The sequence below is a fragment of the Meles meles genome, chromosome 9, assembly GCF_922984935.1.
Source record: "Meles meles chromosome 9, mMelMel3.1 paternal haplotype, whole genome shotgun sequence".
NCBI classification, from domain to species: Eukaryota; Metazoa; Chordata; class Mammalia; order Carnivora; family Mustelidae; genus Meles; species Meles meles.
In genome coordinates this window covers 87604857-87631944 of record NC_060074.1, presented here as the reverse complement: position 1 = coordinate 87631944, position 27088 = coordinate 87604857, and the positions used below count along the sequence as shown (strand labels likewise).

At 36.8% G+C, this 27088-nt stretch overlaps 1 protein-coding gene across 13 annotated transcripts in view; it reads right to left on the bottom strand.

Moving 5' to 3' along the window:
* Positions 1–27088, bottom strand: part of GTDC1 (glycosyltransferase like domain containing 1) — a 395678-nt gene that overhangs the window by 196716 nt on the left and 171874 nt on the right. For all 13 annotated transcript variants that reach the window (XR_006820273.1, XM_046018869.1, XM_046018871.1 and 10 more), the window contains 2 exons: positions 5066–5233; positions 1231–1404 (listed from right to left, as the gene is read on the bottom strand). Coding sequence is in view for 12 of the 13 variants with exons in the window: in XM_046018869.1 (XP_045874825.1) it covers positions 1231–1404; positions 5066–5233 (342 nt within the window). In the remaining variant the exon portion in view is untranslated. The remainder of the gene's footprint in view (positions 1–1230; positions 1405–5065; positions 5234–27088) is intronic.

Sequence of the window (27088 nt, the reverse complement as noted above, 5' to 3'; positions counted from 1 at the left end):
TTTTTCTTCAATGAAATATTAACTAGTAAACACTCAAATAAATCAGCATTAAGAGTGCTGATGAGGACTACTGATTCCACAGCAAAATCTGGGTGAACTCAGTAAATCTAGAATACAGAGAGTAATGCTGACCTCCTGCATAACATGCATAGACATTAAATTGTTTCCTGCCTTCCTTTCAGCGATGGGGAAGAAACAGCTGTCCCTGAACCCTTTTTAAGGACATATTCAGTTGCAAACAGCAGCATCCCCAGGCTAGTATGAGTCCCACTGAAGTAAAGTTTCTGTTCACATGGGAGAAATATTCCTTCTGGTAATAAAAACTATTTTGCTAGGTTTAATCAGAAGTGAAAAGGAATTTGAGAATGTTCCCTTTGAGCCACATCATCCACTGCTAATTCAGGGTGGGCCCAGCAACAAGGGTAATAAAAAATGTCCTTAGTAACAGAGAAAGAGAAATGGCAATTAAGTGCATTTGTAACCTAATATAGAAGACTTAACGCTTTACTAAGATAATATAAATAATTGGGGCACCTGGGTGGCTCAGTAGGTTAAAGCCTCTGCCTTCGGCTCAGGTCATGATCCCAGGGTCCTGGGATTGAGCCCCAGATCAGGCTCTCTGCTCGGCAGGGAGCCTGCTTCCCTTCCTCTCTCTCTGTCTGCCTCTATAACTACTTATGACCTCTGTCTGTCAAATAAATAAGTAAAATATTAAAAAAAAAATATATATATACACATATATATATATATAAAATTTTTTAGAAAAGGAAGAAGGAAAAAAATAGAAGAAAATAGCATGGGAAATGAAAGTAACCCAAGCAGTGCAATTACCATTGATTTACTGAGAACAGTTACTATATACATATAAATCCATGGGCATAAGCTGGATGCAAAGGCTGAGAAATATGCTTGACAATGACTTCTGTAACAAAACAACAAAGAAAGAAACAAAACAGTAAGTGTCAAGAGCCAAAGCAGCCTGCTTGAGGAAACCAGTAAGTATCAGAGAAGAAAAGATGAACTCAATATCAGAACTAACCATTCAGGGATCGTCAGGACACATGATTATTTAGAATGTTTGTAAATCACAGCATGGCGAAATAGAACTCGATTCTCTAATTAACCATGCTTATGCTGAAAAGTTAAAATTGGGAAGAACACCACAAATTTCTATACATTTGGGAAATAATTTATGACACAATATTGAAAAACGGAGTCAAACATACTGACCTGCTCACATCAGGAAACCTGATAGGAAAGTAAATAACTTGGCACTTGGGCCTGATGATGCTTTCCAGATCCTTGGGTCTGTGATCAGGAATCAGTTTCATAAATTTTCCGATAGAGGTGAGAAATGACTCCATATTAAAAACTGAGTTGAATACCACCACATCAGCCACCAGGCTGGAAAGGAAAGGGATAAATGCAAATGATGAAGTCACACTCATTCACAGTTAGTTTTTATAAGCTCAAGAGCTCTGTGTTAATCAGAGTTTATACTGTACTTGGGTTTGCAAAGAACTCTGCACTTCCCATCAGTATTTACTAAATGGCCTCTAATAGATAAGTTCATTTCATTCCCATTGTATTACGGTAAGTTAGATTGCTGGCATCAGGGAGGAAAGGCAAGAGAGGAATTAAATGATGTACTGGGATCTTATGAGGCATCAAACACTGTTTATTTTTCTGCAGTGTCAGGACTTTCTGCATTATCAGCAACACTAAGTACAGCAGGACCTTCTTCTTTGTGGCCCACATACCCATGTTGGATTTTTATGTCAGTGATATACACTATTTTATATCATACTGCTGACAAGAGGACATCTGCCATACTTTTCAGTACCTTCAGATAAAGCTATTTCACACAAAAGCATACCTTTAAACATGTTGTAAAAGTTGATTTCTTGTTTTACCTTTGCTTCAAGAAACCACTAGATTTTTTAAAGTTCTGGAATTCTACAGGAAGGATTATATGGGATCTCTATAAATAACTTATTTTACTGGTATGTTATATTTGGGGTCATCAAAGGAGAAGAAGGACCACAATACCATGGCCCTTCAGAATTAAATGAAATAAATATAATACTATCTATTACTTTCAATGGAAAGATTGTATTCCTCCCTTTAATATTTAAAAAATACAAGTAATCTAAAACACATTGTTATAAGGAAATGCGATTAACAAATTCTAGGTGTCACACATATGTCCGCAGTGTTCAGAACTGCCTCTAACATTTTCTTCAAGACCAATGAACACAAATGATAACTAAAGGCAACCTGGACAAAACTGAATATGTAGCATGTTCCCTTCATGGGTCAAAAAACTGATTTAATAAATAATTGGTCTGATTTTTAAAAGTGGCCCTCTTTGCTTACACAATCATTCAGTGTCTCAGCGTCACTGGATCTCACGAAAACGCACACAGAGGTTTTAGTGAGAAGGTACAGACGCTCAAATAGCAGCTAGTTTTATTTCACCTGAAAATTGATAAATCAAGGAAACGTAAAAGACACATAAGTCTGTAAGACGGCAAAACACAAATGAAAAGGTAGAGCTTATAGAACAGGAATACCATAGCAAGTGCTCTGTTTACTGAGGACAGCCAAAGTTCCTGTTATTCATACACAGCAGAAGGAAAAGCCTACGAAAGGAATGTTGACCTGCCACCTTTATGCCTCCCCTGCAAAACCGCTTTTCTCCCTAAGTGTTTTTGTTGTTGTTGTTGCAACCTAGCAGAAATTTGGGGGTAGGGGTGATAACAGCACCGATAATACGAAAGAATGTCAGAGAAGTGCTGACACACCAGCAAGCAATAAGGAAGCCAATATAATAATAGACCAAAAGTTGAAGGATGTTTTACAGCTGGTCTGTTTTCACCATATGTCCCATATTGTAATAGCGACCCACAGGTCATAATATACAGTTACAACATGTGTTCATAAGTCAGAGGGTTAGCGAAACCTCTATGTAAGGTGAGTGCTTATGTCCGTCACCTCCGAGGTCCTTAACTGCCACTCGGTCAAGAAAGAAATCCGACAGTGCCAACAAAAGCAGAAGTCAGCAAGAAACCTAAAGAAACATTTGAGGAAGCAAGACTCATACTTTTCAAAGAGAATGTGAAACGGGACTGCTTTCTGACACTCTTATTTTTCCTCTGGACAACAGCAAACTATTTTTTTCTCATTAAGAGTCCAACCAATGATCGAGTCTACTTCTTCCTCTCTGAGCTTGTCGATCAGTTTACCCCCTTGAGAAGAGCAATGACGGAAAATCATGTACAGGCTTTTGTAGTCTCATTCCTTTTGAGAAAAAACAATCTTTTATAAAATAGAGAGATGAGGGGCAATGAGTTAAAATTTTTTTAGATATCTGCCCTCATAGGGCATGAAACCCAACTACTTACTTAAACCCAACTACTCTTAAAAATCCATTCTATGCTAAATTAAAGATCCAAGACAGTCTACAGAAATATTCTTTTCATGCATTTCCTCTCTGATATGAGTGGGTGTAACTTCCATTAACTTTAAAGCCACCCATAAAGGGAAAAATAGACTGAATTTTTTTCTCCAGTTATTTCTCAGGAGTAATAAACACACACTATCAGAGGAAAAGAGAGATGCTAATTCAAGAAATCAAAAGAATATTACAAATGCTTTCCATATTGATAAAAGCACAAAATGATTTTATTTTTGTTTTTAAAACATATTTGCCTTCTCTGTTTCAATATAAAATAAAGTATTTTAATTTTATTATGAAATTTTAAAATGGTTGCGTTTTTATGAGACATTTGACGTGAAGCAGTTCCACTCTATTTTGATAGCGCTGCTACTTCACGATTGAAGCAGCTTGTAAAAATGATGGCAGGAAAACATTTACGAAATGCTCAAAACACAGAAATATCACCATATAGCTGTTTTTCTATGTCAAATAAACTATGGAATATGCTTGTAAGAGTTGGGAGCCTATTTAAGCACATCATCAATCCCAATTGCTAATAACTATTAAAAAAAGGTGAGTAAGATGTACCCAATGGCCAACCTGATTCTATTTGACCGTTGTAATTCTGTGAGTAGGATCCAATCGCAAAGCCATTTCAGAGTTGTTATTAACTTCTTTCATTAACTAAGCTTCAAGAGACACACTTTGTTGAAGTAACAACAGAGAAGGACCATCACCTTTGAAATGTCATGGTATTTTAAGGCTGTGCAATTTCAGAAGACTCAATGAGGGGAAAAAAAAAAACCCAACCACCTAAAGATTCATTTTCCATAGTTTTCTCTTATAAATAATAAGAAAAAAGGATTAAAACTCCTTGCTCTATTATGCTTTAATTTTTAATTTCTTCCTGTGTAAATTTCTTCTTGATTTCAGCTGGATATATTGAAAGTGGTTGGTAAATGACAATAGACTAACTGGCTCTTTTCTAAAAGTATCCCCTAAACAATACATGATGGAATCAAGGGGTGAAGAAGGTCTATTGTAAACACTTTGATTCTACTTTGAATGTTGGAGAAAACAGATAACCAATTCAACACATAATTAGATTATTACATTTGTATATTTTATAAAAGGATTAGTTGTGGGCGCCTGGGTGGCTCAGTGGTTTAAGCTGCTGCCTTCAGCTCAGGTCATGATCTCAGGGTTCTGGGATCGAGTCCCACATCGGGCTCTCTGCTCAGCGGGGAGCCTGCTTCCCTCTCACTCTCTGTCTGCCTCTCTGCCTACTTATGATCTCTCTCTGTCAAATAAATAAATAAAATCTTTAAAAAAAAAAAGGATTAGTTGTTTATATATATATATACTTTTATATACTTTTTAATATACTTTTATATACTTTTATATACTTTTATATACTTTTTATATACTTTTATACTTTGAGATATATATATATCTCAAAGTATATCAAAGGCACAAGCAATTACTACCACGGAAGATACATTTAAACATACACACCTACTTTAATGAGTTTTTAAAATAAGTGTACAGTAGGTCTCAAGATTTAAAAGATAACTATAAAGAAAACAGGGGCAAAGGACTAAATATGATGCCACAATCTATACCTACCATGAGAGAATTTGGTTGTATCCATATTGGAAATCCCTCTCCTGACATTTCTTGACAGGATATACCAACTGGTTCTCATGGAAGTACAGAATCTTTTTCAATTTCCCAAGGTCAGGCCGAAGGGCAGCCAATTCAGTCAGGTTCAGCACTGAGCTTGCAAAGAGGACCCTAGGAAACAAGGAAATTAAAGTTTACTGTCCCAAGCTTGCTTGAAGCAGTCATCCTCACCTTTCTCCCCTTTTCTCTCTTCCTTCCCCAAGAAAAACATATCCCCTACAAGGACACATCAATAGTTAAGCCTTAATACCATTAGCAGCATTCTAAGTTTTCATCTCTTAAAAAGCAGCTGCTAAGAACTATAAAAGTCCTGAATCTCATTGGTCTTCTCAGCTCAGTTACTGAGACATGCAAAGAAAGAAAGAAAGAGAGAGAGAGAGAGAGAGAGAGAGAGAGAGAGAGAGAAAGAAAAAGAAAATGGAAGGAAGGAAGGAAGGAAAAAGCAAAGAAAAAGAAAAAGAAAACAGCCAGACAGATTTTACTGAAAAAGGCAAGAAATGCTCTATCTGAAGGACAAATGGAACAAAGATAAGGCTGACTGGGGAATACTTTGCTTGCCAGTTTCATTACACTTTACTTCTTTATGCAACCAACTACCGAAATTCAATATACGAGCAGGAATGGCACATGTTCATGTTATGACATAAACCCTTTTGATTTATGCAATAGACTTATCGAGTGTGGTCTTTTCTATTGGCATGTTTTCTCACTGTCCCTCCTCTTCCCCCCCCCCCCTTTTTTTTAAACTGTTCTGCAATCTTTGTGTTTTTTCAAATATTTTATTCTCCATTACTGGACTGCTAATGGCACCAGATGTATAATCTTTAAAACTCCTTATATAAAACATAAATATTAAAAAAAAGAAGAAAGCTGATTCCTTACCTTTGTGGAAATAAGGAAATTGAAAGCTTACCTACCATGGTTATAAATCAAAGTGTCTATTCACTTATTCACTCCACAAATATTTACTAAATGCCTACTGTGTGCCATAGTCTAACAAAGAACAGAAAAGATGAAATAAGAGAGCCCCCTGGATAAATGCTGCCTGCAACAGTGATATGAACAACTAAAAGAAACAAACAAGAAAGAAGAATAACTATCTAGGACAACCTGGAAATGTTGCCCTAATGAGGTATACCACATATGGATACAAAAGAGGAACAAATTACAGTCCCTGAACAGCTGAGGACACTTAGATGGCACAATTTTGATGGAATACCACCTTTATAACATAATGTAGCATCATTTGACCCTTACAGCTTTAATTCCCATTCTAAAAAATGAGGTTCAAGAAGGTTAAGAGTTTTGTTTTCTTTTTTCTTTTTTTTCCAGAATCACACTGGTGTAAAGTGCCAAAGCAGAGACACCTGGTCTTCTAAGCCTGACATACTTTTCATTACACCATGGATATGAATTGGCTATCGACCACTTACATTACAAATGCTTTTTTTCTGTACTTAATAAATACAAAATATCATACTTGTTATTACCATGATTACAACTACTATAAATTCTCCCTTGCTGACAAGCCAAATGGCTAACTTCAGGTGTTTATATGATCTGTGGCACTAGCTTTTCCCATAAGAAGAATGATTATATGATAAGCGCATATATCATAAATAGGAATTCAAGTGTCTTCTTCATGGACTAAAAAAGACACCGAACACCAAAAGGCAGTGATCTCTCTTTAAACCCACACTGCTATATTAATGTCATGGTTTAATGCTTTGAAGTAAAACATCTTACAAAGGAGATGTATTTGTTTCTCTTGATTGTCTGTACTCAACTAAAGGAAGTAGAAAAATTATGATGAAAAAATGCCCCATTTTGTCCAGAAATATGCCTACCGCCGCCACCAACTATAAGCCTTTCTAAAGCTTGGATTGAAAATTCTGAAATATGAAGAGATTTGCTTATCTAAAAATCTGATCCTTAGTAAACAGAACAATAAAATATTTATCTCAATCAATCAATATTTTCCTTAAGAGAAAATGGATAATGACTTGCGGGTCTAATTATTGAGTAATATCCCCTCCTCTCCCTCCAAACAATACTACTGCAAGCAATGACTCATTCTTAATCATGAGACCTGAGCAAGGTCAATGTTTTTCACACATGAGGCTGAAAAAGTCATTAAATGCAGCCCCCATATTACTTATTAACTATAAAGAAAAAAGGGTACCTTAGTGGACAAATTTGGTAGACATCAGTTTACCCAAGTCATCAAACTTAATATGAACAATAATAGGACAAGTAATATGTATTTCCCAATGTGATACACTGACAAAGATACAAATCACCAAGGGTAGTATTCCTGCCAAAAAGGCCTGATCTGAATTTGGTCATGAGGAGACAATCAAATAAACATTCTGCAAAATAACAGGGTTTGATTTCGAAAAATGTCAAAGTCATAAGGAAAAAAAAAATCTAGATTAAAGGCAAATAAAGAGATACCAAAACAAAATTTAATGTGTGATTTCTGACTGGAAACTAGAAAAGACAATTATAAGTGATATTATAAGGATAAAAATTCTGAATACAGACTCAATATAAGACTGTAAATTTTTATCAATCTTAAATTTCTCAAGTGTAATAATTGTATTATGATCTTGTACAAGAATATACTTATTGTTAGGAGACACTTTGAATTATTTACATGTGAAGTGTCGCCATGTCTACAACTAATTCTTACATGGTTCACTTAAAAGGCTACTAATAACAATAAATATTTATGTGTATATATTTGCATAGAGATAAACAATGTATAAAATGTTAACAATTGATTAATCTAAATTAATGGTATATTTTTGTTCAGTTATACATTTACAAAACTACAGATTTGAGGGAATATGCATTAAATGGCAGTAAGTAGAAGGGAAAATACCCATTATACAAATAAACCCATATTACATAAATTACATAAAATTATATATAAATATATACATACATTAAATATATATAAATTATATAAAATAATATAAAATTAAAATAAATTAAAACATATGTATAATATAAAATTATATAAAACCCATTATATAAATAACCCATTATAGATGTATTTCTAGTCATAACCCAATTGTTAATTTCCCATATGAGAATCATCCTCAGGATGGACCATCTCTAGCAAATGTTGAACCAAGGAGAGTCCATCACTCTACTCCTACCATACACCTCCTCTCCTTCCCTACCTGCTAGCTGATCCATAATTAAGGAATCCAGATCTAAAGTTGAGCCATCCACATAAAACCTCTTGAATGAAAGAATGTAATACATTCAGAAGTGAAATGGCAATGATATTCATAATCATTTTTCATAATTTTCATAATACTACCCATTTGAAACTGCCCACACCAAATTTTCATAATACTACCCATTTGAAACTGCCCACACCAAAACTTCCTTCAGTTTGTTAAATCATTAATAGGAAAATCATTTTATTTTTATAACTGATCTGAAAATAGCCCTCACTACTTCTAAATTGTGGAAATTATCTCCATCATTAAGAAAACATCTCTTCTTTATTTTTTCACTTGTAAAATAGTAGTTAAATTGGACAGCAAGCAATTCCATAAATGTGTAAATCAAGGGCACCCCCATAAAAGCAATGAATATGCTCACAAAAGGAACGCAGGTAAGACTCATAAGCAATTTTTACTTTGCTACTTCAAGTAATTAAAAAAAAAAAGTTAATACAGTGAATGACATCACTCAATCAGCAGCGAGCTAACCCCTAGGCTTCCACTGTTCTTCTTGCCTCAGGTATTATTTAAGCAATAAATCCTAACAAGGTGAGCTTTATCATCTCACACTGTGCCTCTGACAGGAAAGGGCACAAGGTGATAGCAAAAACCACTAGGAACAAGATAATTCCTGACAGCTGCTGCTTGAGCACAAGTTAAATTGAACAGTTTATCTCAGCATGAAGATGTTATAAGGTTTTATGTTTAATATTTTTAAATTAACATAAAAACCAGAGAAAGCGGTTGTGCAATCTTTCACAAACATGACATAGTACAATCACTGTATAAGCTGGATTAGTACTTATTCCCGTGCTACTACAGAATTAAGCTGTTTTTAGACCACCAAAGAGCTTTAAATTGCAACTTTTGTCTCTGTAAGAGAAACCTATATTTAAAATGTCTGCTAAATTCAAATTAACGGCTACATCATTAGCTTACACCATCTCACCAAAAGTATAAGTAAGCTGCTATTATAATCGTCTAACCAAATGCTCTGTGCTGCAACCACATTAACACTGTTCTATGTATCTGGGATTGTATCCATACATGTTTCAATTGTTTCCAATGCACATTAGGATCTACAATCTGAGTCACATTTGCTTAAGGAATCCAAAACTGTTCAACATAGTGAAATTCAAGATTAGAGATCTCAGATTTTCTGGCTCAGTCTGAATAAACTAGTTATTTGCCTTTTACTCTATTCTCTTAATACATAAAAAGAGATGCTGAAATACACCTAAGCACTGTAGGAATGTGACCACTATTATCACAACGCATACTTTTATTATCTTAAAGGGTATGGAAGGGTAGTGAAATGAGAAACAGAAAACAGGCATTCCATATTCCAACTACCACCATGCAATCTAGTAATAATACTTCATGAACTAAGTTATCTCAATCTCACTCCATGAAATCTTTCCAATGGCCCCTTCTACCCCACAAAAGCATTTAACAATTTTATCACATAATGAGATATAGTACACAATTTAACACAGATACTAGTTTGGGTTGAATTCTTGAACAATTCTTTGCAAGGCTTCAATAAGCGTTTTGACAAAAGAGTAAATTCCATTCTTCCAGTTGAGTCTCCTTGCTCAGTACCTAAACTCCTTGTCTAGATTCATGTTGCTCAGCCTCCTTAACAGTCTTTCTGTTCCATTACTGCTTATCTCGATTCTTGTTCCTTGATATAGACGCCCTAGGATTCTAGATCCTTTACTTACTGTGAAACAGTGTTTTCTGTGATGACGGCGATGTTTTATATCTGTAATAGTCAATACACTAGCAACCAGCTACATATGGCTATGGAGCACTTGAAATGTGGCTAGAGCAATGGAGGAACTGAATTTTAAACTGACTTGAACTTGATTCATTCAAGCTTAAATGAAATAGCCATTAATGGGTACCGTATGGGAAAGCACAGGTCTGGCTGGACCAGATTTTCTCAATCCAACACTTCACCCACGATATCTGAATGTGATTCCTCACTGAACTGGTCTTACAGAGTTGACCTGCTTGTGATAATTCCTCCCGACTGGCCGAATTTCACCTACCACGTTCTCTGATTCTGGAATGGCATTACTTCTTTTCCCCCTGATAATTAGAAAGCACAGGTTCACAACAGAAAATGTTTTAAGTACAAAAATTATAAATTAAGTGAATATCACCTGCTACCACCCCCAGAAAGAAAAAGGCACCATTTTCATTCTGGTGCTTGTTTAGCCAGTGCATGCCGAGCATCCATGATTTGCAAGGCACTGAGTTACATGACAGACTTAAGATGGAAACTAAAGCAGCTAAGGCAAAAAGAAAATTGGCAGGTGGAGGAACTGAGTAACGACCCAGGAGGCTGAAGCAATTTGTTCAATGAGAAAGTGGGCAGAGAAGAAGCTAAGGAAATTTGGAAGCCTTTGGAAGAAAAGGCCTTAGCAGGAAAATAATTTTGGATATTATGGTAAGAGCAATGGGAAAGAGACTGAGGATTTTTTTTTAAAGATTTCATTTGTTTATTTGACAGAGAGAGAGAAATCACAAGTAGGCAGAGAGGCAGGCAGAGAGAGAGGGGGAAGCCGACTCCCTGCTGAGCAGAGAGGCCGATGCAGAGCTTGATCCCAGGACCCTGAGATCATGACCTGAGCCGAAGGCAGAGGCTTTAACCCACTGAGTCACCCAGGTACCCCGAGACTGATGATTTTTAAGGAGGGAAATGACAAAGTTATACATGCATATTGGGTATATTCACTTTTATTCTTCTTATTTTGTAATATATATACATTATTGCCATTACCGCATAGTTTGTTTTTTTCATTTCTAATACTTAACTTGCTGTTTCACTATGTTAAAAATTATTTCTGAAACCTGTTTTTTTTTTTCTTTTTCAAATATTTTATTTATTTGACAGGGAGAAATCACAACTAGGCAGACAGGCAGGCAGAGAGAGAGGAGCAAGCAGGCTTCCCGCGGAGCAGAGAGCCTGATGTGGGGCTCGATCCCAGGACCCTGGGATCATGACCTGAGCCGAAGGCAGAGGCTTAACCCACTGAGCCACCCAGGCGCCCCTGAAACCTGGTTTTTAACAGATTTCATGATGTGATGTGTCATAGCATCTTCAACCAGGGCATGACTCTTATATTCACATATCTATAAAGTTTAAAAATTTTCTTGGATAACCTCTTGTATTTCTATTACATTTGTTTCTGTATTTCATGACATGTTTTATTACTCTTTAGTAGCAGAAAACTTTACACTGACTACTGTACGGAAAACAGACTGTACGGAATCTCCTCAGAAGATGGGAGAAGAGGAAGGGGAAGAGAAAAGAAGTGACGGTGGCTTGGGTCAAAATGGTAGTGCTGGAGGCGACGAGAAGGGGCCGACATCCAGGTTTGCTGATGAACGGGATATAAGACGTGAAACAGAGGAGGACTACCGTTCCCTTCACTTTGTCACTTCCAAAGTGTCGTGATAATGTTTTAATATAATAGGAGCTCATTTATACATGCATAAATGAAAATTATTTCCAAGCCCTTCAAAAGTCTTTGGCTTAAATATATATTTCTTTCATTTGTAAATCCCATGTAGAATGATAACAGAGTTCTAATATTCATTAATCACTGATATGCAAAATTCATTTTAACACACTATGCTTTAGTTGTCAGCTACTTCATCTTAATTAGACCATTTCTACTACATGTTTAAATGCTATGGATTTTCAAAATCCTTCAAGAACATGCATAACAAAATGTTTCCATTTGCTAAGACAATTAAAAATACAAGATGGAAGTCTTATTAAAGGAAAAGGAAATGTAGTCATTTAATTTCCAGATTCCTGTGATGGGTCATTTACAGGCTGTTAAACAGAGTATCCAGCTTCCCAAAAGCTGTCCCATAGGATAGCACCAAGTAATCAGTTTTGCTTTTTTACTCCACCATGTAATGTTCCTTTCCTGTGGTTATCATTATGGCCAGGAGAATACTGTGTAAAGAACACATGTCCAGAAGGCAGGGAATCAGTCTGTAGGTAGGACATGCCACTGAACAGTATAACCAAGTGGTTTTTTTAACACATATCCACTCCACAGTCATCAGCACTCTGAGCTGCCTCACAGCTGCTTAAGGAGACAAATTATATTTATATATAGAGAGAGAAAGATAGATATATAGATACACACACACATACACACACACACACACACACGTGAGCTTTTTTAGCTAAAGGAGCCACTTAAGTTTAGGTGTCTCAAGTTTCTCAAGCTAACTCTCAAGTCTTTTAATTCTTGGTATTTTGTCTAATCCATAAAAGACACCCAGTAATTATGCTGGTAACAAGAAAAGAAGAAACAGGAACGGAGTATGTGTCTAGTAATGAAAAAATTTAGAAATAAACTGAAATGTTTACTGTGTATACTTAAACTTTTTTTGATGTATTCTGGACCAGAATCTATTAAGAGTATTCTCATAAATGTGCTATGGTGAGTGCTGTGATGTGTGTAAACCTGGCGATTCACAGACCTGTACCCCTGGGGATAAAAATACATTATATGTTTATAAAAAATAAAAAATTATTTTAAAAAAGAGTATTCTCATAAGACATAAGGGAATATGAACCACTCAGAACATTTATGGATACATCTGTTTTAGTCAATCTATCAATTAGTCTACAAATCAAAGTATTGTTAAGTCTTAACAAACTAAGAAGTGCAAGATAATACCCCTGTTCAAGAGAAGCTGACAATATAACTGGTGAAATAAGCCATAAATTCAGGAAACATTAAATAACAAGAAAGAAAAGAAGTAAAAGTTCTGTCCTGCATAAGAAATGTCACAAAGTAGGGCAAGACTGATTATAAATGAAGGAAGAGATACTAAAAACTATTGGTTTAGAGAAGAAAGAGAAAATGAAGAGCAGTGAAGACCAGGAAAGTTCAAGTTTATTGAGGGTATCAAAAGAATCCTGGGTCCTGAGGTCTTGGGTCTGGAATGATCAGCACTATTTGAATTCATTCAGAGAGGAGGGATGGTTGCTTAAAGTTTTGGGTTTAAAAAAAGGTAAGTAACCAAATAAAACTGGAAAGGTAGTCTTCCATCAGTCCTAGAAGCATCCAAATATAGCATAAGAAGTTTTCTGAGTTCACACTTTATCTGTTAGCAATATGGGGATCCACTGTACATTTATAATTATACTAACAATGCTTTATTTCTTATTATCCTTGACTGAGTGGTGAATGCTCATTGGCTGAGGAAAAAATGGTAGTAAAACGAGAGGATAAGGAAACTAAGTATCACCATCACTACCACTTTCAAAAGAAGGGAGGCTGTTCTATATATATCCAAAGATAAAACCAATTTGTTTAAAGCCATGGTTGTCCAACAGCCATGCGACTGTAATCTAAAGGAAGACAAGGAACCATGAATAATGCAAGGATTTTTTTTTTTACATATATTGTCTAATTTAATCATCCTAAGAGATGTGTCTTATTATTTCCATTTACTGATTAAGAAATTAAAGCATGAGAGGTTTGGTTATGTGCTAAGGCAATAGCCGTTACTAAGAGGCAGAGAAGAGTTCCAAATCCAAGTTGTTCTGGACCCAAAACCCCCTTCAATTTTTCCAATTATTCCACACTGGTTTTGAGTCATCTAAGATTAGAATGTTACTCAGTGGTTCTCGGTAATGGTACTTATCATCATCATCTATGTTTGAGAAGTAAAAATATAAATGGTACACAGAAGAACCGTACTAACCTGAATAGTTTTATTTCATCCCTTCATTTGTCATATATTTACTGAGTGATTACACTGTTAGACAACCTAGTGGAAAGTTAGTAACCATCAGTGAAGGATCTCCTAGAGACATACAATCAAAGTGGCCACCCCAAGTCACACGAAGGAGTCAGCCTACTGAAGTAACAAGGACAGGATCAGGCACTGGGCTAGAAAGCAACAGCTTATATTAAAAGCAACAAAGATAACAGCAATATTGACTTGGTTACTGGAGGGACAGGCTAAGTAAGGGTAACGCCAAGTTCCTAGCTTGTGCAATCAGATGGGCAGTGTTAACATTCCTTAATACAAAAGGAGAAATAAATCAATGGTTGGAATAGAGAAGAAATAAAGGGACAGGTTCTACAAATGTGGGTATAAGTGGAGTGCCTAGAAGGTAACTAAAGATAACAGATAGTGGACTAATGAAAGAAATTGCATTGGAAATTTGATTGAACTAAAGGCCCTGGTCACCAACACTGTCTATTAAAAATGTGGGTTCTGGTTTCTTACATAATTTTACATATCTGTTTTACATGTTTCCCCAATATTTCGTATGTTATCTTGTTTTTTTCCCATTAAAGTATAAATTCCTTGACAAGAAAAATTAGATCTACTGTTCTTTTCTTTAGTATCCTAGTTCCCTATCATGACAGGTACCACTCTGGATTTTAAGTTCTCTTCAGACATGCCCTGTATTCTCCTTCACTAACCTATCTCAGATGCTCAATAAATGTTTTCAAGTAAGTGAATCAATGAATGAATGAATGAATCAGTCATTTATAACCTCAGTGACACTGAGGAAATCAAGCTGGTTGATTCTCTACATACAGTCAAGTGTTCAAAATGATATTTACTCCTAGCATTAAAAACAAGTTAGGAAGTATCTCATGTCCCCAAAAGAAAGGACTTACCTTCTACCTTGAGCACACAAGTCTAGGATGCATTATTTGATGTCATTTTTGACTGAACCCATTACTTTTTTTAGGGTCCCTAATAACATCTCAGGCACTGATCTCTGCTTCACCATCCTAATATATCAAGGACTCATGATACGATCCAAAGAAAAGGAACTCTTGGGAGAAGGAAGATGTCAACCTGGTATAAAGATCAGGAATATATAATATCATGATAATAATTTCTGTCATCTTCAGGGATTCATGATCATCAGCCTTGAAGAACCAAGTCAATTAACATGCAAAGCACATCTAACTTGCTGAGTGTGCTGGGAACACTTCATATGGTGTTTTATCTCCATAAACTAATATAATTAGTATGTGAAATATTTATAATTCACCTCATGATTAATCTATCGTAGACTATTCCTTAACAGCAGCATATCATTTTATATTGGAATGTTCTTTGCCCTTTAGTTCATGCCACTCACAAGTCCCAGGAGTTCATTTCTGAATATTATGATGTTGGAAGACCAGAGACTCAAGGTAACGGATATAGGTCCTATCATCACCTTAACCCAACACTACCTATGTTGTCTAAGACTACACACATTTAAGAACATGGTGACCCATCAAGCCAGAAAGACCACTGCTCAAATAGATACATAAAGCTCAGTTAAGGCACAAGCCTGAGGAACAAACCATAGATAAACACAGAGTGGCTTTTAGATATCATCATCCTTTAGGCTTAAATATTATGACACAGGAATAGTTAAAGCAATCATCACAACAACAACAATAAGAGTAACTGCCTCCTGGTATATCAAGTAAACTACCCCTGACAACCATGGAAAGTAAGGTATTTTGTGCCCAAATAACGAATAAGCTAACAAGGAAAAATATGGTAACCTGCTATTTTTACTGAGTCATATCTACTGCTAAAATTAACAAGCACAAAATAAAGTGTCTCCTAAATATTCAGTCTTTCTATAATCGGTCATAAGACCTAAATTTTTTGGTGCTTATGAGTATTTGTTTTAAATTTGCTTCCCAGAATCCCGTAGTCTATTGAGCTGTTCTATCATTTGATTTGTAACATTTTGTTGTTAGGCTGCTCATAGAGATTATCCCTGTGTTTTGATTATTTCTCCTATGTTTGTTTTGGCAAGTCCAAGACAGTTCTTTGAAATCTTCCCTGAATTTGGTGTTTAATATGCCGTCTGAAGAAATACCTCCCCACAAATAATTTAGTTAGTATCCCCAATGTTTTGCTATTTTACACATCACTTTAATTACAAGGGTATCACTAGATAACTAATTGCAAAAGTCAAAGCCAGTAAAATATACTGTACACAGTAGGCACTCAAAAAGTATCTGGGACAGTGAAATATTAAATAATATCATACATCTCCAATAGAAAAAGAATCCAAAGGTGTGAGTCCCTAGACTGTGCCCCACTATTTCGTACCATTTTTTAATGATAAGATTTTTTATAAACATTGATTTATTAACACTGTGTCTCTTTCTCATCAAGCCAACAACGTAAAAAATCTACAAATGTGCTTCCTAGTCCATATCACCAAGGGGAAACCATTTGAAAGCTAGATTGCTAAAAACTAAAACTTCCTATTTTAATAGAGTAAAATAAAAATTTAAAAATCTAACTGTCTAAGTTTCACAAGTGAAAACATTTTCTTCACATGATTCCCTTGATCACAACTTAAATGACTGCCCTCTTTTTAAATTTTTAAGTAACTAACATATACATAGGAACAAGAGGGAAAACAGGTGAAAAGTACAAAATACCATATATAAACAATATTGTTAAGATGATCTAAAAATGAAGTCTTTATGTCATTCAACACAACCTACATGGCATGGTAACTTTCTAAGGCTCCTTTTTCTTGGTCTCACCCTTGATAACTACACAATATGTGGGACTCACCAAATAATGACAGCTCACAAAATGTCTCAGGTCACACTTGCTTTCTAGGTGACTAAGGAGCATAACATGAGGTTACCTGCTCTGGGTTAGCCAGTCAGAGGCAAAGCCGGAACCAGTGTGGAGTCAGTGACAGAAAGAAAGCCAACCACGGGTGTTGCTTGTAAACCTGCCTCCTAATTCCAATGATGGGAACATCTTCATGTTTGATGTGGGGATTGAAATATTCTCCATTTAATGGGAGGAGGCACTCACTGAGGGGAAAAAAAGCAGAAACACTGACAGAAGTACTTGAACATGGGTGTAGACATGTGCTACAGCCTCTTTACAGCTATCTGAGGCTCCGTGTTATTTGAATTTTTCATTGCCTATGTACAAGGGTCACACACCATAGGTCACCTAAAAGCCATCCAAAGCCTCCTCCCACCACATCAGACATTTTCACTTGGCAGAGCATGGATGCTTCCCTTCTGAGTTGGTCCTTTCCTTTCTTCCCTTTTGTACTTGTATATTGTCATGGTGTGGGAGTGTCAGAAAATACACAGAATGCCCAAGAGAAGCAAGAAAGTAACCTCAGACTGGGCCAGGAGAGTCAGAAAGGCTTTAAAGGAGATAATGCTTGAGATGGACCTTAAAAATGAAGAAAACTTCTAATTCCATATGTGTGAAGGGCAGGGATTAGAAAGGGGGATGATGAGTTTCTATTAATATTGCAGAGAAAAAGCAAATATCTGGGACTATAAATATCTGCATTCTATTCAACTAAGAAAATATTTAGCATATTTATATATGAATATATATTTGAAATACATATGTATTTCATAGATAGGTAGATAGATAAAGGATATTAAGATAAGATAGACTGGACACCCTGTTCTTCATCTTTGTACTTTGGCAACTGAGATATAAACAAAGGGCTGAAGTTATAGGACAGTTAACATTCGATATTTTAAATAATTTTGTTTTAATCCCCGAATTCATCTACGCTGCTATTATTACTCATTATTAGAGATGCCAGCTCATTACACATGAATTGCATGACAAACTGCTCCCCTCCTAAGTGCCCAAAGCTAAATACGTTCAGATGGGACATTCTAATAACTTTTTTGTAATAACTCCTTGTCTTAAAAAACACTTTCAAAGAAATGTTAGTATTTTGCCACTCCATAGGATTCAGCAACAAGGCGAGATTCTCCCAAGAATATTCCAACAGTCCTTGAAAAACTAAGACTGTCATAAAACCTGAGCATCTGGCAACTCTGCCACCATGAAGTATCCATATGGAAGAGACCAAAATGTGTCAAAGTACCCAAAACGATTTTGGAGAGTGTAGAAGAGAGAATAAATAATTCAGTATCGTCAACACGTTCAACAGCAGGTAGTGGATATGCTACCTGCTTCTATAATGTGCCAGAATGTAACATAAGTGTGTGAGGCTGTGTGTGTATGTGTGCGTGAGAGAAAGGCAGAAAGAATATGAGTATACATGAGGCGAAAACTATTTTTATACAGAAATATTCCTTAGGTAGTTCTCTTTGTAGGGACATTGGATCTCTGTAAGTACAGGTTTATAGATATACAGAAGAAAAAATAGAGTCAATGAAAATTTATTTTTAAGATAAACATAGCAACAGATATATTACTTCAGAGTCAATGAAAAAAAAAAACTGCATTAACTTAACATTATGGTTGAAACTGTATGTGCAAAAAAACTCAGAAAATCCAAAATTATGGTTCCCTCAGCAACCATAACTGTGTCCTCATGCATATATGAGTATTTTGCATTACTGTAATGATGATACATTTCAGCCTTAATATCAGTTTATGCAACGTGACTGAATTAGGATTCTTTGGGGAACTATAAAACTTTGAATTTCTGGACTTTTGTGAATGTGAAATCTTAACCATAAAGTTACATTAATATAGGGTGGGGTTTTGCTTTTTATTTTCTGGCATTTAAAAAAACAATTAAGAATGAATGGCTGACATCATTAAAGTAGTAAAGGATTGGCTGACTTGTAGTAATACCAAAAAACTTGATACAGAGCCTAATTCCTTAAAATAGGGATATACAAACTACAAACAAAAAGAAATGTCCCTCTGAAGATTAATCGAAGGCAAGACATTTTTCCAGGAGTGAGTAAGTTTACTTTTTCTACAAAATGTCAGTTTCTTATTATAAGGTACTTTCATTCAACTATATTTCAACATGAAAATAAATACCAACAGCTGAAATAATTCTCTTACTGCACATTCCTGTGTCTTATCAAGAAAAGAGGGAGTATTAAAATGGTGCCCTACATTTTCAAGAGTGAAGCCAGCGGAAAGCCAGTTTTCCTTCTCATAGGCGTAACATGGCAAGACACAACCTATAATGTGAACCTGTATTACTGCCACTAAGGACTTTTTGATCATGGGCTGAGGCTCTCTCAAAATAGAGTTCACAAAGAAATAGATACACACTAATCAAGTTAAGCTTAAGACTGAGGTAACTGTTTTACAAAATTACTTAGTACTATACAGCCATTGAGTAGTTGTGAGATGAAGTAAAGAGCAGGGGCATAATGGGTTCAGGAGAGAAGAGTCATAAGCACAGTTGCTTAGGGAAAAACTACAAATACTTCCATTGTGGTACCATTTTCAAATGGCTTCACAAAACTGATCAGTGATTTTTCAACAAAGACATTCTGGATAGAAGAACCTGTAGAAAAAATCCAGAAGTAAAAGCGGTCAACATCCTTTTGGAGAACAAAGAGTTTAGCTGAAAAGGTGGTTCATAAAGAAGGAATTTTAAAAGGAAGAGCTGCAAATGCAGATTATATATATATACATATGTGTATATATATACACACACACACACTAAAATACAATTTTATTTATATATACATATACATATATATACATACATATATATAAATATGTATGTGTATATATATATATACACATACATAAAGAAGACAAGGAGGACAAGACTCAACTGCAATGGACAGATAGTAGGAGGACACTCAAGGTTCACAGGCAAGGAGGCTATGTTTGCTGGGAGAAGAGAAACAGAAAGCAAAAATGATTCCACAAAACCCCCCCAGCAGAAGACACAGCAGAAGTAGTAAAGACTGAAGACAGGGGGACTAGTTAGAAGATTATTGTAATAATTCAGACATGTTGCAGCAAAGACCTGAAAAAATGGGTAACAGTAAGACTTAAAAGTAGGAGAAAGGATTAGAAGGTGCTTGTGAGATTTTGAGGTACAGGGACTGCTGGAATGATTGTGCCATTGATAAAATCATAAAATCAAGGGTGGTGTGTGTTGTGAGGACAAGGAATGACTGAGTTAACTGATCAGTAAATCTTTGGTGTTGGGTATCAGGTTCCACAGAAACAAGCAAGTCCTTCAGCAAAAAGTTATAAAACAGTCTTGAAGATGCCAATAACAGCAATAATAACAATTCTATTCTTTATACCTGCGCAGTTAACAAACTCACACTTTCTCTAGCTCTCTCTCTTTTTTACCCTACTAGGGTTGGGAAGGTAATGGCATCAGTTGTAGAATTAAGAAAACTGAGGCTCAGCCAAGATGATTCCCCAAACCTCATATAGGTATGACACATGGCTGGTGACATGGGTTTGGAAGTCTGGTATAGAAGTTATTTTGAAATTATAGGGGACACCTGGATGGCTCAGTCAATTAAGTGTCTGCCTTCAGCTCAGGTCATGGTCCCAGGGTCCCAGGATCAAGTCCCACATCGGGCTCCTTGCTCAGTGGGACCCCTGCTTCTCTCTCTGCCTGCTGCTCCCCCTGCTTGTGTGCATTCTCTCTGTCAAATAAATAAATAAAAATCTTTAAAAGAAATTGTAAATAAGGTCATCCAAAAATGCGAAGATAAAAAATAAGTGAGTTGTGTGCAGAGCCACAGGGAAATACCGAGATGGCAGAGCAGAGATTGCTCACTAGCCCAACAGAAGCGTAGGATGCCTAGAGTGCGACAGGGCCTGGCACTCAACAGATACTCAATGCACCTGTCACACAACAGCTAAAGAGGAGACAGCATAAACAGGCTCTCTGTATCTGCGGAAGATGAACAGATTCATTCGCAAACTTTCTGAAAGCAATCACTTTCCTCAAAGAAATTCTTACACAAAATTCCAATATGTAAAATGCATAAAAACACTATTGAGTAAACCAGGAATAGGGGATCTAGAACGTCACCTAACTTGAACTCTCTTCCTTCTCTTCAGAACTCTTCCTCTGCACATATATTATACAGCTGCCTCTGAAACAAACCGGTGTAATGCAGAGAAAATGCTGGAAATCCTTTAAATTGGTTGTAAGGGTGACAGAATTTGGGACCTCTGAGGCTGGTGTGGAAGAAGTGATAGGTAACAGGTGGTCTGAACAAATCAAATTAAAATCCAACTACCAGCCTGCCTAGACTTGATTACTTTTTTATTTTATTTATTTATTTGACAGAGAGAGAGGTCACAAGTAGGCAGAGAGGCAAGCAGAGAGAGAGGGAGAAACAGGCTCCCCACTGAGCAGAGAGCCCGATGCAGGGCTCGATCCCAGGACCCTGAGATCATGACCTGAGCCGAAGGCAGAGGCTTAAACCACTGAGCCACCCAGGCGCCCCTAGACTTGATTTTTAACCAGACTTGCCCTTGCCATGTTCTTCCAGTAGCTGAGATCTTTCATTAATTCCTTCATGGATTTCTCCACGACCAATAGCTTTCCTCAATTATGACTCACATCATCAGATCACTTGGACATCTCAACTGTACACCATGGAAATGGCACATTTAATTGAGTTAAGTGCCTGCAGTTTCCTTGAGCCAGCAGCTGTCACAGAACCTCTCCACTTGCTGTGTCTTGTAACTGGCCATGCCACGTGATCACACGTTTAAGTCAGTGAGAATAAGAATGGCATAATATCAGGAGGTTGAAATTAAAGAACTGAATGCCCAAATTTGATATCGGAGAGGAAAGCAGTTGTTTTTTGTTTTTTTAAAGGTTTTATTTATTTATTTGACAGACAGAGATCACAAGTAGGCAGAGAGGCAGGCAGAGAGAGAGGAGGAAGCAGGCTCCCCGCTAGGCAGAGAGCCCGATGCGGGGCTCGATCCCAGGACCCCGGGATCATGACCCGAGCCGAAGGCAGAGGCTTTAACCCACTGAGCCACCCAGGCACCCCGAGAGGAAAGCAGTTGTATATTCTAATCACATTACCGATAACATGTATGGCAAAGAAGGAAAGGATCTGAATGATCCCAGAGTTGAAAAAAATGAAGGAATTATTGAGCCCCTCTTAACAGCAGACTCACACTGTTGTTCCATTTTATATAAATTGCAAATGAAAAATTCAGTCCAATTGGATAGTAAAAACAGTAATCATTATAAAAAACATCCAGCCCAACCAAGTAGTAAAAACAGTAATCATTATAAGATTTTATTATGGCAGTACCTTTATACAAATATGAAGTAATATATAAAGAAAATCACAGGCTGATTCTTGGATAATTTATTCAAGGAGTAAGTTATGAAAATTCATCAATAAGTAGAATAAATGAGGCAACTCAAAAACAGCTCACCATAGATTCTATTTATGCAACTCCAATTTTAATTTAGTCTGTATTGATGGACTCTTTTATTTCATGTGTTACAGTCATGTTCAACTAGACACAACATGCACTGCTTCTACAGCCTACACAGTACAGAGACGTCTGGACGTGACATAGACAGGCATTCCTTTTGCTTCAAGTGATAAATAGTTCAGTTGTAAAAAGGATTTTAAAAATTTAACAAAAATCAGTGAATAAATTTTTTAAAAAGTAACCACATGCATTACAATTTTCCTTTTACTCGCTTGTAATTTGGAATTTGTCTTTGGGAGAAACCATGCTGACATCGTCCTGGGTAGTCTCAGGTCTCTGCAAAAAAAGCCACAATGAAAGAGAATGAGATGGGTAGAGGCCTGGTCCCAGAGTGTCCACCACAGGAACAGGACCACCTCTAGCACCTGCCACCAAAGACAGTGAGCGGGTCAAAGGAACTAAGTACAAAGGGCATAACTTGGGCAAGACACAGGTTGAATGCAATGAATAAAGAAGAAGAGGAAGGAGTCTAAGAAGCCCCACTCAGAACTCAGGAGGTGACCCTGCAAAATCTTACAGAGGTCGGATGCCAAGTCCGACTAGGGACGCGTGAGGCATAAAATCGGCAGGACCTAAGAAAGGGGTAACAAAGGTCCAGAAGGGGCCTACAAGATGAAGGGGAGTCATACGGGGAAGAGGGAAACTAAGAACAGGAAACTTGGCCATGTCAGCTAAAACTGGCAATTAAAAAAAGAGGAGAGAGGACAGGAAAGCAGGAAAGTGAGGGTCTGGGGCTGATCCTATGGCAACTGGCAGTGGAGGGACCTGTGGGAGGAGGAGTCTAAACAGCCGTGCACATGAATCCAGTGTGTGGGATGGAAGATGCCCTTTCCAAGTCCCATTTAATTAGTGGCTCGGAGGCTAAGGATGTGTGGGCCGCCCAGGTGAGAATGGCTCAGGTACGGCGCAAGAAGGTGCCTGCAGGCAGGGGGCACCCGCAGACCTGACTGTGCCTAGCTAAGGAAAGCCCAGGCTTGACCGGACCGAAGGGTGAAGAGAACCACAGAGAAGAGAACAGAACAATGTTTCTAAATTATAATATAGGAACTTGGTAAAAACTACACACCAAACCCAGAATATGAAAATAGGGATTTATCTGAAAGACAAGTGAATACTCTATTTTTACAAAAACAAGGATCTTCAATAATAAGAATAAAACTAAAATTTCTTAATGTACAAAATTACAAGTATATTATTACAAGTATATTCCTTATACTCTCCTAGGCACATAGGAGGAAAACATAAGGAAGTAAGACTCTAAGGTATAACAGCTGCTGGGTTTATGGATTTTCATATTTTACCTCCAAATGTTCTATCATGTGATTATATGTTATCTTTATAATAAAAAAGTGGAAGTATTTGATAAAATAGCTTAATAGCAGGCATGCATAGTACCTTTTGAGTTATTTGATTACAATAATTTCGTTTACAGTTTATTTCTTGGGTAAAGAGCAAAGTACTTACATATGCTGTTGCACACTGACATCCTTATAAAATCTCCGAAAATTCATACACATAATTTGTATAACATTAAAAGGTAGAGTTAACCTAAAGAAACAATTTAAAATTTTCATTTTAAAAAATGTTTTTCATTTTTAGATATTAGACACTGTGCTAATATCACCTTTATACAGTAGTAGGGAAAATGAAACCAAAAGAATCTTTGTAGTGTGTTACAATGCAAAATTTTTTTTAAGATTTTTCTTCATTTAAGAGAGAGAGTGAGTGAGTGAGCAAAAGCAGGGGAGCAGCAGAAGGAGAGGGAGAAGCAGGCTCTCCCCTGAGCGGGAAACCCTATGCGGGGCTCAATCCAAGGACTCTGGGATCATGACCGGAACAAAAGACAGACGCTTAACCGACTGAGCCACCCAGGCACCCCTGCAATGCAAATTATTTAGGAAATAGTGCTAGAGACTGTGTGTTTTTAAGGAGCAAGAATCATGTCATCTCCATATTTTACAGAATTCCACAATACATAGATAGCCCGTCTAGCAGCTGTTTTCACTAACACTTAAACTAGGATTGTGACTGAGAATGTGGATTCTGAAGGCAGACCACCTGAGCGTGCCACTGACTCGTAAGGCAGACTACCCAGGGCTACCATGGAATGTGGGGGCACACCACCAGCACATGCCACAGAAGCGGAGAGCACACCACTTGCTCCACCAACTACTAGCTATGTGATCTCGGGCAAGGTTACTGACCCTCTGTTTGCCTCAGTTTCCATATGTGATGAATACAGTTATAACTACTCTTCTAATGTGGTGGTGTGAGGAGACGCGAAGTATTTAGACTAACGCTTCACGTACTGTAAGCACCACGAAAGCAATGGAGACTATTTGCCATCATTATTGATCAATTCTGCTTTTGGAATGAAATTCCAACTAAATGATGAATCGAAGTTCAAAATACTGCATCTTGGAAGTTTCCTTATTCACCACTCTATAGTTTATACTCTCATATTTTTGTTTTCACCATACAAGATGTCACTTACCAAAATTATCATTGGAAAATGCTCACAAATGAACAGCATTAGACTTAATAACTCTTGATCTTTAGGCAAAAATCATTTTCCAGGGCCACTGCCGTTAAGTAAGCCCTAGGCTTCCTAGAATCTAGTGAAAGAACATTTTGTCATTCTTCCTTCCAAACACAGTGTGTGAGAATCCAATTTGGTTAAATTTTGGATTGCTGGCAATTGTAAGCTCATCTGGGAGTAATTTTTCTCCCTGGATGACTTGAACTTGAGCTGGGAGAGGAAAAATTAAATTCTTTTTATTGCCAAAATCATTATATGGACTGCCTTTGAAGTCTTTTGCAATGAATACAGTGTCCCGTGTATACCAGCCACCCAATTCTCAGAACTCCAAGTTAGTGGTCTATCAATTCAGTTCAAATGATATTTTATATGCTACTTTGGTGCTAAGATTAATTTGTGGGGGGGGGGATAGATAACATTTTTAAAAGATTCTGATTAGGTTCATACTTCAGTTCTTAAAAGTATGGTCCAGGTCAGATCAGAGTTATCCAAGTTAAACAAGGTTAAGTAGAGCTCATTTCACATTTTGGTCTGTGGTAGTTTGCTCAGTATACACTTAGCACATTCGTATTGATCATGAACATGATGCTGATACTAAAGAGAATACGTATTCTCAGAATTTCAGGCTATTTATTATGCTCATGGCTCCCAGATTAAGGTTTCAAACCTAGACTTCTCACTCAACCTTCAGATATACAACTGTCTGTGGGAAATCGTCATGTGGATAGCCCATCGGCACCTCAAATTCAAAAGGTCCAAAGCAGAATTCATCATCTAATTCAATATACTTGTTCTTTTGCTGGATTAATTATTGCAGCTAAAGGCAGAACCATCTACCAAACCAGAAACTCCCTTTGACGCACTGTCCCTAAATTTCCGTAAATAACTTAATGAATCCTGCCAATTTTATTTCCTGAATGTTTCTCAAGTCTGTCCCTTCAAGTTCATCCTTATTCCCTTTTACTTAGTGAAGCCTTGTCTACTACGAAATCCACATAACTAACCTTCCCATTCCCAAGCCTGCCTTCCCAGCAAGTTCATCCTACAGCAAGTTGCAGAAGTCATATATTCAGAAGCAAATCCAGCCATGTCACTCCGCTGTATAAATCACAAGTCCTTTTAATTAGTATGTGAAATGTCCACCCAGATCTGGTCTCCACCCAGATCTACAAGCTCATTTTCTGCCCTGATCTATTTCACAATGAGAACTTCAAGTATAATGAAATGATGATGACTCCTTACATGAACCAGGCTTCCTTTTAGCTCTATGCCTCTGGTTATTGCTATCCATTTGGCATAGTATGCCACTGTCTCATGCTCCCTTCCTCAAAGCAACCTACTAATTCTTTTGTATCATCTAAGAAACAATTTTTGTCACCCCTCCAAGAAGGCTTCCTAGATCCTTCTACTAACACCCAAGTTAGATTATGTACTCCACTTGAGTGTTCGTGTATCTTTATACTTATCCAACTATAATATATAACTCATTTTTTTAATTATTTGTCTTCAACTAATCAATAAAAATCTTGGAGGCGAAATTTTTTTTCTTATTTGCTGACCTTCCTGTCCTCAATTCCTGCCTGTTCATAACTAATATATTGAGCAATGAATATGTGTATGTGTATATATGTATGTACATGTGTGATCTTCGACTCCTGAACTTTGGTCGCATTATCATATATCATATATTCACAAAATGAATACAAATTAACAGAAGTGAACATACAGAACATTTTGTGACAGCATTTGCTTGATAAACAGCAGAGAAAAACCTATAAATTTTTCATTACCTCCTCTCTAGTTATGTTAAACTGATTTTGTCTTCTATTTGAAGATTTTATTTATTTATTTGAGAGAGAGAGAGAGAGAGAACACATGCACACAGGAGAGGGAGCAGGAGAATCTCAAGCAGACTCCTTACCCAGCATGGAACTGGACACA